Below are 18780 nucleotides of genomic sequence, written 5' to 3' on the forward strand. Positions count from 1 at the left end.
CTTAGCGGCGTCTTAACACCAGAATCTGCTTTGGATTCCCCAAAGTATAAAAAATTGGCATGATGAAGCCGTGCAGAGTCGACTGGCTACCTGGTTTTCGCCAGTCTCATTTACCACTTGACGAAATGCGAATGTTAAATGAATTGAGCAACGCAACGCCTGGCCCCTTCGATGGGCCACAGTGGCCCTACCTGGCTCCGAGGAGTATCTACACCTCCGTGGCCGTCCTCATGGGGCTGGTGGTGGTCTCCGCAGCCTTCGTAAATGGTTTAGTCATTGTGGTCTCTATCCAGTACAAGAAGCTCCGTTCGCCGCTGAACTACATCCTGGTGAACCTGGCCATCGCCGATCTCCTTGTCACCTCCTTCGGCAGCACTCTCAGCTTTGCCAACAACGTCTACGGCTTTTTTGTGCTCGGCCGGACGGCATGCGAGTTCGAAGGGTTCATGGTCTCTTTGACAGGTAAAAAAGAAAAAGTAACTTTTAGTATTTCACCCTCCAGCACAAAAACGGGGATGGGAATTGGATGCTTCTGTGTTAAAAAGCAGTGAATCCACCCTGGGTTCGATTTTAGAAAGGGATCTGTTTTGGAGGATAGGGTTCAACCCCTTGGAGAACTCCTTATTTTGTGTGTGTGCTGACACATACACCTTCAAGTTGTCTATAGTCACATGGAAACCCCATGAAATTAATAGGGTTTTCTTAGGCAGGGAATAGGCAAAGGAAGTCCAGTTCCTCCCTCTGAAATACAGCCTACAGCACCTGGTATTCCTTGGCAGTCTCCCCTCCAAGTACTACTCAGGGTCCCCCTGCTTAACCTTCAAGATCAGATGGGATCTGGGGCCTTTAGGGTATTCAGGCCATGTGTGCTTTCAAACCACAGCCAATTTATGGGGACTCCAAGAATTTCATAGCGTTTCCTTAGGCAAGGAATACTCAGGGGTGGTTTTGCCAGTTCCTCTCTCTGAAACAAAGCTTGCAGCAGCTGGTATTCCTTGGCCGTCTCCCCTCCAAGTACCAACCAGAGCTCACCCTGCTCAGCTCCCAAGATCAGATGTGATTCGGTGCCTACGTCCATGGATTCCACCATCCACAGCTTGAAAATATTTCAGACTAACAATCCCAAAAGCAAACCTTGATTTTGCCATTTTATACAAGGGACACCACTTTGCTGCACCATTACGCATAATGGGACTTGAGCATCCATGGATTTTGGTATCCAAGGGGGGGGGGGGGGTGGTGGTCCTGGAATTAAACCTCAGAGGATACCAAGGCCCCAGTACAGAAAATCTTTACTGTTTGGACGTTTTCATCACCCACTTTAAAATCATGCAAGTTACCTGTGGCCATCACTTTTGTTTTCTTAAGATGTGGCTGCAACCTTGCTTTTGCATTTTCTTCCTTAATTTTCATAGTCGCTCCAAATCTTTGCTGTTCTCTGCCAGATATTCCTGCCTTTCTTCCTATGTGGGACCTGAGGCATCTTAAAACAAATTAAAACAACGCACACCTTAGTCAATAGGTCTTTGATCAGTGCCGGTGATAAAATCTCCTTGGGTTTGTGTATGTACCTTCAAGTCAACTGTTGACTTATGGCGAACCCATGAATTCCATAGGGTTTTCTTAGGCAAGGAATATTCAGAGGTGGTTTTGCCAGTTTCTTCCCCTAAAATACAGCCTACAGCATCTAGTATTCATCTCTCATCCAAGTACTAACCAGGGCTGACCCTGTTTAATTTCCAAGACTAGATAAGCTCTAAGGTATTTTCCAATTCTATCATTCGATGTTTGTGATTTCAGGGATTGTAGGCCTTTGGTCTTTAGCGATCCTGGCTTTTGAGAGGTACCTCGTGATCTGCAAACCCGTGGGAGGTTTCCGCTTCCAGCAAAGGCATGCGGTGTTTGGCTGTGCTTTCACATGGATGTGGTCACTGGTATGGACGCTCCCTCCACTCCTTGGCTGGAGCAGCTATGTCCCAGAAGGTGAAGCATCTTCTCTGGTTTTGTGGGGGAGACGGGAAGCGAATCTTCCCCACCGCCAATGTCAAAAAGGGAAAGGAGGAGGCTTTCCTCGTTCATGTGATGAAATGAAGTTTTGTTTTAAAAAGGCGAAACAGATTGGTCAGATGGATGGGATCTGCTTGACACATCTAGAAGGCACTGAAAGGTGCTCTGCATCAGATCCTTCTGATCTCTTTGAACCAATTTTTGAATCCTAGGCTTGAGGACATCCTGCGGACCCAACTGGTACACCGGCGGCAGTGGCAACAACAGCTACATCATGACTTTGTTTGTGACCTGCTTCGCTCTGCCACTTGGGATGATCATTTTCTCCTATGCCAACTTGCTCTTGACGCTCCGAGCTGTGAGTATGAAAGCTGTTGTATATGTGGGATACACATGAAAATATTCCCCCAAAATATAAATTCCAACCAGCAAGCCTTAATTTTGCCGGATGCTATTTTACTACCGCATTGTATTTAATAGGACTTGAGTATCCACAGATTTTGGTATCCACAGGGAGTCCTGGAACCAAACCCTCCAGTGGATACCAAGGGCCCACTGTACATTAAATAAATAACACTTTATCAAAGATCCAAAGAAGGAAAAGTAGATGGCATCTTATTGGCCCAGCCAATCTTTTCTGCAGCTGCATTTTGATGGCCCTGTTGCAGACAACCTGCTCTTGGGTGGCACTTTCATCCTCTGCCTTGTAGGTGGCAGCTCAGCAAAAAGAAGTCGAGACAACGCAGCGGGCCGAGAGAGAAGTAACGCGGATGGTCATAGCCATGGTAATGGCCTTTTTGGTTTGCTGGTTGCCTTATGCCAGCTTTGCCATGGTGGTTGCCACTAACAAGGACCTGGTCATCCAACCAGCCTTAGCTTCTCTGCCGTCATATTTTTCCAAGACGGCCACCGTGTATAACCCCATAATTTATGTCTTCATGAACAAACAGGTAAGTACGTTGACGGAAAAAGCAAGTTGGAGGAACTTATTGTCAACTTGTAGCACCTTTGAGAGAGGGACAGTGTTGTTTGAGTGTTGGACTACAGGCTACAGTTTCTACTGTCTTTGTTCAACAAAACTGGATTAGCCACTTCATTCCCATATAGAAGCAATGTTGAGTTTGAATGGAGGAGTGTGGTCTACATGGAATCGGGAGAGAAATTGTCCCTGGTACTCGTGTATTAAGTTAAATTCTGGAGCCTATAGAAGATAGATTATCAATATCTTATTAGCATAAGAGAGGAGAAACTCCACTCTGAACATTTGACTGGGACTGCAGGATATGCAAGCCCTATGTTGAGCCTTTCAAATGTTAATAAACCAGTGTTCCCATCATATGAGCCAAGGTGGTGTAGTGGTTGGATTATTGGACTAGGCCTCTGGAGACCTAGAGTTCGAATCTTGGCTTGGACAAGTAAACCCACTGGGTGAACTTGAGCAAGTTACACTCTCTCGGTTTCAGATGGCAATGGCAAACCCCTTCTAAACAAACGTGCCAAGAAAACCCCATGATAGATTCACCTTAGGGTTGCCATAAGTCGGAAATGACCTGAAGGCACACAACAGTTCCCATCATGCTTTGCCATTGGCCATGTTGCCTAGAGTTGGTGATAAATTGGATTTTAAACAAATTCTCCAGTCCTACCTTCAGGATTCCACTCGTACACCTTCACTTTTCAAATCATACATGATCTTAAACCAATTTCTTCCTGTCCGTTCACATTTCCGTTCTCAACCAAGTTCCGCAGCTGTCTCCTGTACACAATGAGTTGTGGCCACGGACCGCGAGGCGCGCAGGAAACGACACCAGCGATGATCAGCGTCCCCCGAGGTCCAACTTCAGCACTGCAGGGGAGCAGGAATAAAGTGACACCTTCAGCTTCAGAAGGGAGCGGAAATGAAGCAATGCCTTCATAATTACATGGAGGATGGATCCCCTTATGTTCTGGAAACTTGGTTTGCATTACTACTCTCAGGGTTATCCTGTTCTAAAATACACAGAACTGCATACTCTTCAACTACCTTGATTTAACCAAGATAGTCCTGATTAATCATTTGACTTCTTTATCTCCCAACTGCTTTTAAAATGTCCTGGTTTCTTTCTCCTCCTCCTGCTTTATTCCTTTGCCCTCAGCTTGCTTCAATTGCTGCAAGTCAAGTGTGAAGTGAAAAAGTAGTTTGCGCTCAACTAACTCAGCAGATGGGAAGAGGAGTGTGGGAATGTTTCCCTTCCCTGTAGACTCCCTGGACACGAAGAAACCTTATCATATGGATTATCGCCCCCAGCGATAATCCAAAGAGTAAGCACAATCTAGGATTTGCAGTCCAAAAATGTAACTTTTCCAAGCATCTTTCTATGAAAGAAAGCGGGAAAAGGTTACTTCTGCAGCAGGGTTGGGGAACCTTAGACCCTGCAGCTTTTAGACACAGCTAGTACAGCCAGGGATGATGGAGGTTGTAGTCCAACATTGGGAGGCCAAACATTGAGGTGAACCACAGTTCAGTTCCTTTGTGAAAACCACAAAGGTGAAGGGGAACAAATCAGTGGAGAAAAGAGGAAAGGGAAAAACCTAAAGAGTAAATGGATTATTTATAGCCAAGTCAAGCAGAAGAAGCCAGGTTCACATTGATTTTTCAGCAAAAGAGGAGGGAAGATTATTGGGGGGGAAATGGTCCCATGGCACCCAGTGTGAAACATATTTCAACAAGAACAATGGAGACAACACATGATCACCGTAATGGGTGGCAATGAATCCTATGAATCTGGAGAAAGGGAAAAGTGTTGTTATGTGAGCAATATCTCAAAAAGTGGTCTCTATTCAAACATGGGCTAGTGGAGAGATATATCTCAGTCCCCACATGGCCAAAAAAGAGGCCTCTGTCTGCACTGAGATCCCTCCATACCAACAACAGAAAGAACGTCTGATACAAAATGGAGTCCTGTAACTCCAACACCTTCATTTTCTTCTCCAGTATGATTTTTTAAGATGAAGAAGCCAGTGGAGCTTCGAAAGCTTGCATGAAGTGTCCTGTGCATTCTGTTTGGCCAATAAAGCTTATCGCTCTTTTGTGGACTTTGTTTCCTATGGCTAGTGGAAGAGACTGTGTTGAAGGAGGCAGAACCAAATGGCATCATCATCCATGCAAGTTATAACGTCCAACATTTTGCAGATGAAAACTAGGACACAAGATCAGAGTGTGGCCAAGCAGGGACTGGAGTTTGTCCTTCCCAGTAGGCTCAGGCAAAAGCAAGCTGCTACCTCTTCTAGCTTGTGTGTTCTTCCTCATTAATCCTCATTAATACTCATGTCTTGGTTTTCACCTGTGAAAAGTTGGAGGGTATAGAGAGCCAGTGTGGCACGGTGGTTTGAGCATAGGACTATGACTCTGGAGACTAGCATTCGATTCTCATTCGGGCGTGAAACCCACTGGGTAAGTCACACTCTCTCAGCCTCAGGGGAAGGCAATGGCAAACCTCCTCTGATCAAATCTCACCAAGAAAACCCCATGACAGGTTGACTGTCTCCATAAGTTGGGAACAACTTAAACGCACATGACACATAGACGCATCCATATAGGCCCTTACTTTCAGAGACCAGGGAGTTAAGCAAAAGGAGCTTTTTCTGGAGGTGGACCATTTTGTCTGCAAAGCTTTCGCCAGGTGTCCAGCCGTCCTCTGGATTTCAGCGGTCCTCTCTCTTTTTCCGCTTTCATCTTTTTCAAGCCGGATGACCCGGGCCAGGAGTCGCGAACCCAATTTATGCCGCCTTGTACAGTATTTGCATTTTCTCCAACTCCTTTCGGGAAGCTGGAGAGAGAGAGAGAGAGAAAGAGAGAGATAAAGTGCCGATTCTGAAGGCGGCTACCAGCTTTTGGACTTATCTTATCTGTGCTCCTGACAAGAAAAAGAAATCAAAAGCCAACAGCCGCTATTCCCCAACGCCTCTCCATCAAACCCCTGATTTTGCACCTGAAAAAAGGGAGAAAAAAGCACACCAAAAGCGGCTGCTGGCTTGTTATTTTATTGTTTGTTACAAAAAATTACTCCAAGTTATTTTCCACTTTTGTTACCTGGAGCGGAAAAGAACTCTCTAGTGAAATAAAGAAGAAAATTAAAACGAAGCACTCTGTTCAGACCTGGCAGGCGCTGAAAGACCATAGAGAGACTAAACATCTTTCTTCAAACACAAAACAGACCGAGGCTGGGACCAATATATATATATATATATATATAGTGTTTATGCCAAAGGTTCTCCACACACAGAAAGACAATCCGTTTTCCCCTTTGCACTTCACTGAGTGTTAATAGGACAGCAGACTTAATGTCTTGAAAGACAAATGTTTTGGAGAACTTGATCAACCAAATGCTTTGGGGAACTTTAAAATCCAAACGCTTCTAAAGAAATCTGAAGGAGCATTTCCTTCAATGAGGAACGGAGCATGCTTCTTCCTTAGGTGGCCCTTGCAAACGTAAAACCAAAAGGGATTTGTTTTTTTGCAGCGGAACCAGTGCCTTTTACTCTCCTATGCAAATTTATACAGATTTAGGCTGGAAAAGGCCACTAGGAGTTGTAAGGAAATTTGGATCCCTTCCATTTGTAGCCCAAACGTCAGTGACTTGAATGGCGGCTCTCAAACTTTGATCCTCCAGATGTTTTGGAGTTCAGCTTCCGGAATTCCTGATCGTTGGACAAACTGGCCAGGGATTTTGGGAGCTGGAGTCCAAAACACCTGGAGACGCAAAGTTTAGCAACCATTGGATTTGAAGATATTGAAATTCAGATAGCTGTAAAAGCAAAAGGATAGTGTGGATTGGACTGGAGCGTCACGGTAGACTTAAGGCCTGATACAGACAGGCCAAAATAAAGCTGCTTCGAGTCACTTTGGAGGTGTGCTGTTTAAAGGATACATGTGTCCTAAGAGTCCGGAAGCTGCACCAAAGCCACACTCCAGTCCTAAGGTCCAAAGTGATCTGAAACAGTTTTATTTTGGCCTGTCTGTATAGGGACACTGTTATAGTACTAGTATTCCACTTTTACTGCTGTGGTTGCCTCCTGTGGCATTCTGGGATTTATAGGTAGTGTGGTATTGTCCTCAGAGAGTTTAGGATCCAAAGCCCTCCTGGTCGCCACTGGGTTTTCAATGGGATTATATTCTGTTAAACAAACCAATCCTAGGATAGGGAAACAAGAAGAGCAAATCCATCCTGGGCTTTTGAGAAGCCTCCTGATGTCGGAGGCACAGGTAGGACTGCTCTGGAAGTAGGTCAATTAACTAATTGGCTCACACTCTTAGAGTTAATTTGGAAAGGTTTATTTAACCAGCTCAGCAAATTGGGGAAAAAGCAAATTGGATGCAGAACAAGCTTGGTTCTCTCCTCCGCGTTCTGCCTCTTTAAATCCACACTTGGATAAACCCTTTATTAGACAAACCAATTTATCTCCAAAAACAATATTATCATCCTTGTTCATTTTCACTCCCGTATGCTCAGATAGAGCCAGTGTGGTGTAGTGGGTTCGAATTCTTGCTCAGCCATGGAGCAAGAACTGGGTGAGACGCACACTCTCAGCCTCAGAGGAAGGCAAAGGCGGACACCTTCTGAATGAGTCTTGCCAAGAAAACACAGTAATAGGAATCACCATAAGTCTGAAAGGCATATACCGGCAAGATGTGACCAACCTTCGCCAGTCTGTAACTCTGATAGCCGTATTTTCCTTGTTCACACTGACCCAAGTGGCAGAAAACATATTTCTTTAAAGGGAACACACATTTAGGTCAAATGCTATACAAGGACAGTGGATGAAAGTACCACCAAAGAGCAAGTCGTCTGCAACAGGGCCATCAAAATGGCAGCAACAGAAGAAAAGGCTGGATAGGCAGATAATAAACTCTTTTCCATGCCAGCCTTCTCTGAAGATGCCAGCCACAGATGCTGGCAAAACGTCAGGAATAAACTCTTCTGGAACATGGCCACAGAGTCCAAAAAACCCACAAACAACTATGTCATTTATTTAACTGGCAGTGGGCCTTTGGGATCCGCTGGGGTTTGGTTCCAGGACCCCCCCATAGATACCAAAACCCATGGATGCGCAAGTCCCCTTAAATACAATGGCACAGTTCAATGGTGCCCCTTCTATAAAATGGCAAAACCCAAGGTTTGCTTTTGGGAATTTAGATTTTTATGGAATATTTTCAAACTGTGGATGCTTGATTAAAAAAAATGTGTGGATTATGGAGGGCCGACTGTACTTCCAAATACCACAGATATGAAGTCTACTCACATCCTACTTGGGATGCGTTGACACATCTTCCCCTCGCTTTCCATGTACAGTTTGGAACAGGACACCCCAGTGCTTCCTATTCAGCCTGGTTTGTGTGAACACCTGAACTCCAGCAGCTTGATATTAAGTGACAAGTGGGAGCTAATTGCACCGACAGGGCCTTGCTGCGCATAATTATTCAAAGCGGCGTTGGTTGCAAATCAATTAATTAAGAGCACAGTTCTGCTTTTAACGCCACAGTGCGCTCCCACCCACTCCCCCGTCTCGTGCCACCGGTCGCCCCATCGTCTCCCAATTAATACGATTCATCCGCTTTTTTGTTTACAACCGTCAAGACTTAATCCAATTAATTAAATGTTAAGTGTTGCTCCGTTGACTATCAAGTCGAGAAAAAGCGGGAGGCATGGGGCGGGGGGGAGTTAAATTTGCAAAGAGCCACAAAAGAAGAATTTGTCGTTAATGATGTGCACAGATGAAGAAGAGGATGTTGCCAGTCATGGACACACGCTGGGTACATGATTTTGCTGTGGAAGTGTCTGATGCTCAGACTGTCTTTGCGCAGACAGAGGGAGAGGATGTGGCCTCGCTGACTTTGCCTTGGAAATGAGTCTAAAAGTTTCCGTAGTAAGGAGAACCATGCATTAAAACCACTACAGCAAACAAGCCAATTGAGAATACTAGATATGTACAGTCGGTCCTCCTTATCCACGGATTTTTTATCCAGGGATTCAAGCATCCAAAAAAATATGCCTTGATTTTCCATTTTATATAAGGGCACCATTTTACTGTGCTGCTGTATTTAATGGGACTTCAGCATCCACGGATTTTATTATTGTGTTGTCCAGGGACCAAACCCCAGCGGATAACAAGGGCCCTCTGTATGTTGTATTTTATGTTTTTAAAATAAGCTAATAAAGACTATAAAAACAAACTAGCCAGTTATGTTTGCATGATTCTAACCTGTGTCTTCTCCATTTCTTGGAAGGAACTTGTAGATACAGGAGATGCGTACATGATCCCTTTAAGCAGGCAGCCTTGGGAAAGCAGTCCGGTTCAAAGCCATTGATATCCTTGGCAAATAGATTTGCAGACGACCCGCTGTCTCTCGCTGTGAAAGGTCTCAGACCTGTGGGGTACTTGGAAACTTCAGCTGAGGAGCAAAAGATTGTATCGTAATAATTTAATTCCTTTTTAATGTACCTTTTCCTATGTTTTTAATTGTACTTTTTTTTAATGTTGTGAAGCCGCCCTGAGTCCCAATTAATACAAATAATACATACATAAATAAAAAAAGAGCAACTGTTTGTTTTTGCAAACAGCTTTTAGCGCTAGCTGGTGTTAACATACCATATTCCCCCCACACATTGTTGCATAAAACTGATTTCATTGTTGTCTTGCTGGCATATGGTTTATGCTTTTTACCCTACAGGCTGTTTTTCTTATGGATTTGGGGTTGGTTTTGTTTTTTTAATAAAAGCTTCGGTTTTCACAAACATCAATCCCTGTTTTAACATTAGACCGAGAGCACGGTTCGGCTCTTATGAACAAAGAAAAATGAGATGCCTTTCCCTTGTCAGAACAGGAATAATGAGGACTGGCCTGTTCTGCACAGACAGATGGGAGAACGTTACACGCCACAGACCTCAGACGGCAAGAACCAAGCCTCATTCAGACAAATGTCTGCAGGCGCACAATGCTAGGTGCATAGGAGGAATCAGTTATGACTGTCCATCCCATCTTTCCCTTGGATATTAAAACATTTGCAAAAAGGTCCATGATGTTGCTGTTGTTTTTTCTGCAGCGGACAGTGCCACTTGCTCCAATATGTTGGAATACTCAGATCCAACTTAAAAACTGTAGCTAAGGGGAATGCAAAATAAAGAGTTCTATCCTCCCCCCTTTTCCTTCAGTCCGAAAATTTCTAGCGTTGCACTAAGTTAAAACGTCCGCTGAACATTTAGAAGTACAATGTGAAGTCGAAGGCTTTCATTGCCAGCATCCATAGTTTTTTGGGCTATGTGTTCCATGTTCTAGAAGAGTTTTATTCCTGACGTTTCGCCAGAATCTGTGGCTGGCATCTTCAGAATGCTGGCATGGAAGTGAGTGGTGTGTGTGTGTGTGTGTGTGTGTGTGTGTGTGTGTGTGTGTGTATATATATATATATATATATATATATATAGTGTGTGTGACTTCCATGCCAGCATTCTCCAAAGATGCCAGCCACAGATGCTGGCGAAATGTCAGCAATAAAACTCTTCTAGAACATGGGCCACATAGCCCAGAAAAACCACAAAAAAACTATTTAGAAGTACAGATTAAACCTCGGAGAGGGAAAAAAGGCAAGTGAAATGACCAAAGGAATGCAAACAAAGCAAGTATCAGAATTCTGCAGTCCTAGAGATTTCAGGACCAAAGGAAAATTTCACACAGGGGGCAGAATTCTTATTTGGAAGTCGATGCCCTCCTTTTCTGCCCTTCTTCAGCCCCAGAGCTGGCCTTCCTACTGTAAGAGCTGTGAGGAACAGTAGGCAACCCAGTGAAAAGGGTATAGCAACACATAAAGGTTTTTGAATAAGGTAAAGAGTAATGGGATCAAGCCCTTCAGACTCACCCATCAGCAGCAAGTTGTAAGACTAAGACATCCTTCATCCATTGCAGGTATCACAGTAAGCACCAAACGTTCTCTTTTTTGCCACAGGGGAGGAAGCATCTTTGCACAGGGCATCCATCTGCAGTATCCAAAGGGGTGGGATGTGCCATGTGAAACATCCCCAGTTAGGGACCACTCAAATGTCCAAAGTGTTTGTCTAACGTCTCTCTGACGCAGCCAAGGACGCCTTCCACGCTGGAAAAAGAGTCATTTACCTGCACAAAAACCTGGTACAAAATACATGCGTACAACCTGTGCCAACATTACAGGTATCCAGAAAGAACAGGACAGGCAAAGTCACCAAGAGGATGCAAACATAGCAAATATCAGACTTCTAGGAGTGAACCATTTTCACCGCCTCACTCTCTGCAATGTTAGAAACTTGGGGGCTGAAGGAAAATCTCATGGTGGGGGGATTCTAATTTCAGAGGGCAATACTCTCATTTTGCCTCTACCCCTACGCTCTATTATCCTCATGGACATTTTAAAAAGCCATTCCAGGGTATATTTTTCCCTTAACATTCCCCTTTTCCTGCACCACCACATTTGTGCTATGCAAAAAGCAGAGGGGGAGGAGAGAAATCTGTTATTTTACAAATGTTTCGACACAGACTGAGCCGGAGAGACTGTGGGTGGAGAACAAGCTTAACCGAAAGATGGTATTTGGAAAAGCAATCCCATTTTGCAAAACAAATTCGGCGGGCGGCCTCTCATTTCTAAGCACCTACTATATCAAATGGATGCAACAGTACCAGACGCGTTGGAGCGGTTGTGAAAAATAGCCTCCTTATAGCTGTTGTTTCAGCTTGAAAGCTGGCCTAATCCCCAAAAGGCGATCTTTTCTGGGGGGGCTGTAAATCCTGACTAACAAAGAAGGCAAAGTGAGACAAGGCACTGTATCAAAACTTTTATATGCTATCTCCTTCGCTTGTCGAGGGATGCTGTCTTAATCCAGGACAATTACTCTATGTGCAAAGCTAATAAAATAGGTTTAAATGTTTTATATCTATACACTGTTGCCTACTAGGTGATCAGTTATACCAGGATCTTTTGCAAGACTAGTAAGTAAATGCAGTGTCACTCACTTATTGAATGGTTCTCAGGCATATAGAAAATGTCACAATACAAGTGTAAGGTAATAGTTGACAAGAAGCAGAACATAGGAAGGAGGAATATACGTGTTTAGAAATAACCAACACCGAGATAGAAACAAGTCAAAGTGATTTAATGATTTGAGGAACTTACAACAAAGGGATTGAAAGACAAGCAATGCAAGTGTTGCATTAACAGCTTTGGTGGTTGACTACTTATGTATTCTAATGACATTCCCTTTTACATACGTATATGTAAAAGTCTGTGTCTCTGTGTGTTTTGTTTTATTTATTAATAAAAATAGTTTTTTAAAAACTTAACTGCAAATTGGACAACTGCACAAATAACAGTTCATCCCAGAATTGTTTAGTGAATTGAAAATAAACTAGCAATTGCCCGTTTCAAACTAGTTGATGAACATACAACACATAACTAACCAACAGAGTTCAGGATTTCTCTTTATTGATCAAAAAAGACCTTCGGCATCCTCGGCAGAACCGTCCGATTCGCTGAAGCTGTCCTCCATGCCCCCCTTCATCTCGATATTTCGGAGATTGGCACGGCTTGGTTTCCTTCAAAGACAGAGAGGTCTGCGTCAAAGGCGGCTTTTAGACGATCCAAACCAAGACAAAAGAGGAGCAGCGGACACCATTTATTAAAATGTAAGAATCTTAGCTGAATTTCTGGATGGCTCCATCCACCATCTGTCCCTTCACAAAAAGGATCTCCTCTACCTACATATGCCACTAGACACTGGTGTGGGGCTTGTAACTAATTCCTCCTAAAGTTTTACTGTTCCTAAAAGTAGCAGCCTGATGACTGGCTATTGTACAATCCATTTACTCACATCAACAAGAGCATTTTTAGTGTTACGGATGGGATGCCAGCCATCCACCACTGACCTCTTGGCAGGGTCCAGAGGCTTTTCACGAAGGCTGCGGCTGTCGGCAGTGGGTTCGTAGAGCGCACCCAAAATATTGTCAAGGCTTGAATGAGCCCTGCAAAGAACAGAATAAAGGACACTAATAAGCCAAAAGCGTATGATGGCAGAGGAGGAGCATATTGTTTTCTATATCAATGTCTTTTACCAAGCCACTCATGTTTATTATACCTGAAAGAGTTTGGGTTTTCAAAATGTATTTATTTTCCTTTGTCCTTTGCTCTGCTTCCTTGACGCTGAGTTAATATATTGTGTGGTTTATTGGATTCTTGATTGTTGCAATTTCAGTGTTGCTGTTGTGCTTTAGTGTAATGCAGACTCCCTTTGGCTTATGCCACGCAAGCAGCAGTTAATATAAGCCTTATATAAGCAACTGATTCAGCAGAAATGCTTTGGATTCCCTCTCCCTGTCCATTTTAAAGATATACCTAAAACAGGAAGGCAACAGGTTCTGAAAACATAAGGCCCTACAGCAACCTCCACCAATGAAACCAAAACATTGCTGAGAGGATAAGTACCTGTTTCTCCGAGTTCCTACTCCAAGTAAACTGAAGGGGCCAATGCGCCTTGACCAGGTTGTACCCTATCTTCCAGAGTATCACTATGTAAACAAGTAATTTTCACATGTCTTGGTTTAGCTGAATCTCTGCAGTCTCCATCTTGGAAGTCTTACTGCTTGCAGAGTCAGGGATCATAACACTTGGACATACTTTTTGACTACTTCACTTTCCTGCCCCTTAAACTTTGTGCCATCCCCCCGAAGTTCTGGAGAACCTGAAAGCTTGGTCCCATTGCCACATTTGATTCTACTCAAAACATGGATTTTGCACCCCCAACCAGACTTTCTTCAGATGTGTTGGCATGCATCTCCCATCATCCCCTGATAGCCATGTTGGACAATCACATCTGGAGGTTGCCAGGTTGGGGAAAGTTTGCCCTAGAATTAATGCCACAACCCTGGAGTGGAGATAGGTGCCAATCATGTTTCTCAAAAGTGTTACTTAGTGCTACTGCTTAGCAATAGAGTATTTCAGCCCTGAAAACAACCAGCGAATTTGGGAGGGGAGAGCAAGGAAAGGTCTGTCTGGCTCCATTTAAGTCAAATTCTTATTCCTCTCCCCTTCTTTTTCCATTTCAGCAGCTTGTTTTCTACCTTTCTGTTTCTTCTAGACATGAAGTCTCGTTGATCCAGGGGCTGCAATCAGCTTGCCACTTGTTCAGCGTTATTTCTTCCAGCTCTTGTTCTTTCGAATCCGCTTGCTCAGGAACTCCTGGCATAAACAGAGCAATTGCAAATGTCAAGGAGAGAATGGAAGCCGCTAAAAATATTCCTGAGCATTCTTGTCAACAGTTCCTTAAGCTGGTTTCAGATTTTCGGCGGTGATACCCCGCCATTGTATTTCAACCCTGCCATCTTCCATCAAAGTGGAAATTCTACTTTTACTGCATAATTTTTGCTTGTGAATGGTTTTCGGTGCCTGCTAAAAATTTGGGGACTGAAAGAAAACTTCATGAAAGGGGACAGAATTCTTATTTAAAGCGGTCAATGATTTAGTAGGAGAAAGATAACATCAGCAACCCTGAGAATATCAAGTCTACTTCAGAAGGAAGGTTAGTAGCCCTTCCCATCCTAAGACTATAGATGTTGTTGGACTATGATTTCCATCTGTGGCCAGCATGACCAATGACTGAGGATGATAGGAGTCACAGTCCAGTTTTGGACGGGGGACCTAAAGTTGGGAATGGTTGAATTATTTAACCACAGGCACAGAAATACATTCTTAGTGCACAACACCTATTTATACCTTTTTGGCAGTGGCTCTGCAGAGTAGAAAGACACTTTTTCTCAGACTCTTTCGTACCCGTCCGAACCAGCGATGGACAGCTGGACTCCAAGGAGACACCCTAAGAAAGAGAAAATGCTCATAATTAAATCGATAGAAGGGGATTTAACAGTGGCTGGAGGCATAGGCTTTTTGCCACCTTGTGTGGTGTTCTTTGGATTCTCTAGATCCTGATAATTCCCGTCACCATTCAGCACCAGACATTTTGGGCACAATGACTTCTCTGTGACTATGTGGAGAGTCATGAATGTGGCAGATCTGAAGAGTGTTGGTGGGGAAAGATCCAAGCACACAGAGACATGATAGAATTATAGAGTTGGAAGAGACCACAGGAACCATCCCATCCAAGCCCCTGCCATGTAAGAACTCACAATCAAAGCACTTCCAAGAGATGGCTATCCAGCCTCTGTTTAAAGACCTCCAAAGAAGGAGACTCCACAACTTTCTGAGGGAGTGTGTTCGAAGTTTCTCCTAATGTTGCGGTGGAATCTCTTTCCCTGTAGCTTGCATCCATTGCTCCATGTCTTATTCTCTGGAGCAGCAGAAAACACGTTAGTTTCATCCTCAATATGACACCTCTTCATATATTTAAACAGGGCTGTCATATCATCTCTTAACCTTCTCTTCTCCAGGCTGAACATACCCAGCTCCCTAAGTCTTCTCTCATAAGGCGTGGTTTCCAAACCCGTCACCATTTTGGCCGGTCTTCTCTGGACATGCTCCAGCTTCTCATGCCCACTAATACTTCCATCTCATGATGCAGGAAAACTTTGCCTTCTAGAGCAGTGGTTCTCAACCTCTGGTCCTCCGGGTGTTTTTGACTTCATCTCCCAGCTTCCCTCAGCAAAGGCTTCTGGGCGCTGAGGTCCAAAACAGCTGGAGGATCAAAGGTTGAGAACTTCTGTTCTAGAGCAAGGGAGATCAGGAAAGATCAGATAATCAATCTGATCCGGGGCAGTGGGGTGGAGGGGGAAACTGGACATTAGATCAGTTCAGGTTCAATGAGGCAGCATCTCATGCATTGTGGGTTTGCTGGTGGACAGCAGCTGTGACAAAGGACCTCTTTTATCAGCGAAGGGATGTGAATTAACTTTCCATTTGCCTTGGGTTTTATTGCCGCACCCCGCTTAATGACTCAAGCAGTCAATAAAGCACTGTTTTGTTGCACCTCTGACTCGATTTCATTTTGACAGAACCTTGACTTTGATTTGACGTGGGACACGGATCTAGGATCAGAGCCCTGGATTCATTACACCTACACTTCTGCTCTTTTCGTCTGGATAGGAACCCAAGAAGCTCAGTACACTGAGTCAGACAGATCACTGATTCATCATCTGTATCTATCCAGGTACTGACTAGTTTTCAAGCAGGAATCCTTCTCTCCCAGCTCTGCCTGGAGAAACCGGGAGCCATCTGTATGCAAAGCACATGCTCTGCCTCTGAGCTAGTCCTTCCTGGAAGGGGACAATTTACTGCTGCACCCGAGATGCTTCTTGAAGAAAGCCTTTGAGGCTGCCAGTGCAAAGCTAGAGAGGAGAAAAGACACCACCTTGAATTTTAAAAATGAATGTTAAAACCATTTCCCCCAAAAAACAGTATAAAGAGGTTAAGAGAGCCAGTGAGGTCTAGTGGTTTGAGCGCTATCTTAAGCATCTGGAGATCAGGGTTCTATTCCCCACTTAGCCCTACAATAACCTTAGTATTGCCACAAGTCACAAACAACAAGAAGGCACACAACAACAGAGGTTAAGCTTGAAAAAGAAGAAAAGAGTCCGCAACACTCTCCAAATGCCCATGTCCACCGTCATCACTTTCTTCCTCCTGAGTGATTTTTAACACTCTTGTATGACATTTTTTGAGCATTTTACTTGATCCAACAAAGGTAACACTGTTTCATCGGTTTTGGGACTTGCATTTTGCTGCATGGCTACCCCTGCATATATATGCTTACTGGAGGAGCAGGTGAGTCTCACAACATACTGCAATTCTGGCTTCAGGCAAGCTGGTGGCATTTCAGCCAGAGAACATGTCTGCTCCTGGCTTAAAACGTTCCCAGCCCTGCCAAGGGAAGGAACAGAATTTGAAAAGGTGCTTTTGTGGGGTTTTCGGGCTACGTAGCCATGTTCTAGAAGAGTTGATTCCTGACGTTTCGCCACCATAGAATGCATTCACTGAAGATGACAGCCATAGATGCCAGCGAAACATCAGGAATAAACTCTCCTAGAACATGGCCACAGAGCCCGAAAACCCCACAAAAAAGTATGGATGCCAGCCATGAAAGCTTTCGACTTCACATTTGAAATGTTGCTTTTTAAAGGGAATTCACTCCTCTTACTCATTATGAGGGAACTGAGTTGTGCATTCCAGGGCTTTAAAATAACATTGCTTATTATATTTTTGGTTACTTCTTTTGATAACAATAAAACTTACGATTGATACGAAAATGGCACCAAACTGGGGCAATTCCTGTCGACATTAATTTTTATTTACATCTACATCTTGCCTTTCTCCCAACGCGGGACCCAAGGCGGCTCGCTATGAACTAAAATGAAATTCTGTTTCCAACTAAAGCCTCAGACGTTCCCGACACGCGTTCTTTGTTGCACCAACCAAATGGCTTCACTCCCTCATTTTATGATCCTTGTGAAAGGTAACTTCTCTCTACCCTTGTTCGAAGGGGGGGAAAGTGGCTCATTACAAGTCATCACTTGTTGCCACACTTTACTTCCAAGCACAGGGAGGATCGAGGTGGTTAAGAGACAATTCCCTTTGGTAATTTTTCCGTCCTGTTGAACAGCCCCATCTCCTTCGGCTGGAGTGCTGCAGAGCAAATGGAGCCAAGACGAATTTGTGGCCACTAATGAGCCTAATAAGCACCAAGTGGCTGCCTTGCCAATCCCAGGATGAAGAAGAAGCCATGACCTGCGCAGCCTGGCAAGGTGCTTGCTGCTGTTCTGGTTCAATGACCTCTAATTTTGTCCCGAAGAAGCGGCAACAGCCGGGGTACAAAGGCAGCGGCAATTCCTTAGAATCCTCCTGAATGGCAGGAGAGATAACGCCGAGGAGGAGGAACGACAGCGACAGGAGGAAGATCAAGGGGACCGGCTGAGGTTGCCTTGGAAATGGAGCAAGCAAACAGAGCGAGGTCTGTTTGACACCGCGGAAAATTGATAATGTCGCCTCCAGCCGACTGCTGGGGACAAAATGGGCAAATTAAACCTTGTTGTTGCTGTTGTTGTTGTTCTGCTGGCTTTCTCAGCGCTGGAAGACCTGCCCTGACAAACCAAGGATGCTTTCCGATCACGGAGGGCTGTGCTCAAGCTCTTAACAAGTTTGAGCGTCCACTGCCAAGGATGAATGTGCCACCAATGGGGATTTTAAGCCAGTGATAAAGCCCTGCTTTGCATGCAGATGTTCCCAAGTCCAGTCCTCACCATCTCCAGATAGGTTTGAGAAAGACCTCCACCAAACATCCGGAGAGACACTGCCAGACAGGGCAGACAACATTAAGATAGACAAACACTAAATTGGTCTGACAGTATTAGGCGGTTTTTGGTGGCTTTTTCGGGTTATGTGGCCATGGTCTAGAAGAGTTTATTCCTGATGTTTCGCCAGCACCTGTGGCTAGCGTCTTCAAAGAAACGTCAGGAATAAACTCTTCTAGAACATGGCCACATAGTTTTATTCTTGACGTTTCGCCACCATCTGTGGCTGGCATCTTTAGAGAATCTCTGAAGATGCCAGCCACAGATGCTGGCAAACCGTCAGGAATAAACTCTTCTAGAACATGGCCACATAGCCTGAAAAACTCACAAAAAACGATGGATGCCGGCCACGAAAGCCTTTGACGTCACAGTGTTAGGCAGCTTTCAGTGTTCTTATTGAAACCAAAAGTTTATTCAAGACCATAAGGACTAGGGAGAGACATCAGGTATAGGGGTTTGAGTGCTAGACCAAGGTCTGGT

At 44.3% G+C, this 18780-nt stretch overlaps 2 protein-coding genes and 1 long non-coding RNA gene across 6 annotated transcripts in view; 1 reads left to right on the forward strand and 2 right to left on the reverse strand.

Moving 5' to 3' along the window:
• Positions 1-125: 125 nt before the first annotated feature.
• LOC149286442 (pinopsin-like) lies at positions 126-3925 on the forward strand. The gene is made up of 5 exons (XM_089494162.1): positions 126-462; positions 1801-1983; positions 2220-2365; positions 2718-2957; positions 3749-3925. The coding sequence occupies exons 1-5, from the start codon at positions 126-128 to the stop codon at positions 3923-3925; spliced, it is 1083 nt and encodes a 360-aa protein (XP_089350288.1).
• On the reverse strand, positions 302-9431 carry LOC149286443 (uncharacterized). Its single transcript, XR_016277632.1, has 5 exons — positions 9250-9431; positions 5595-5816; positions 3654-3853; positions 1341-1483; positions 302-453 (listed from the first exon to the last, which is right to left on the reverse strand). It is a non-coding gene; the product is annotated as an uncharacterized LOC149286443 (long non-coding RNA).
• A 2731-nt stretch (positions 9432-12162) lies between these two features.
• Positions 12163-18780, reverse strand: part of TEX14 (testis expressed 14, intercellular bridge forming factor) — a 46717-nt gene continuing 40099 nt past the window's right edge. For all 4 annotated transcript variants that reach the window (XM_089494191.1, XM_089494193.1, XM_089494192.1 and 1 more), the window contains 4 exons: positions 14777-14876; positions 14125-14242; positions 12934-13029; positions 12163-12603 (listed from right to left, as the gene is read on the reverse strand). In XM_089494191.1, the coding sequence (XP_089350317.1) occupies positions 12498-12603; positions 12934-13029; positions 14125-14242; positions 14777-14876 (420 nt within the window). In that variant the 3' untranslated portion in view covers positions 12163-12497. The remainder of the gene's footprint in view (positions 12604-12933; positions 13030-14124; positions 14243-14776; positions 14877-18780) is intronic.

This window comes from Sceloporus occidentalis, unplaced genomic scaffold (assembly GCF_023333645.1).
Source record: "Sceloporus occidentalis isolate IW3139 unplaced genomic scaffold, rSceOcc1.0.p SCAF_69, whole genome shotgun sequence".
NCBI classification, from domain to species: Eukaryota; Metazoa; Chordata; class Lepidosauria; order Squamata; family Phrynosomatidae; genus Sceloporus; species Sceloporus occidentalis.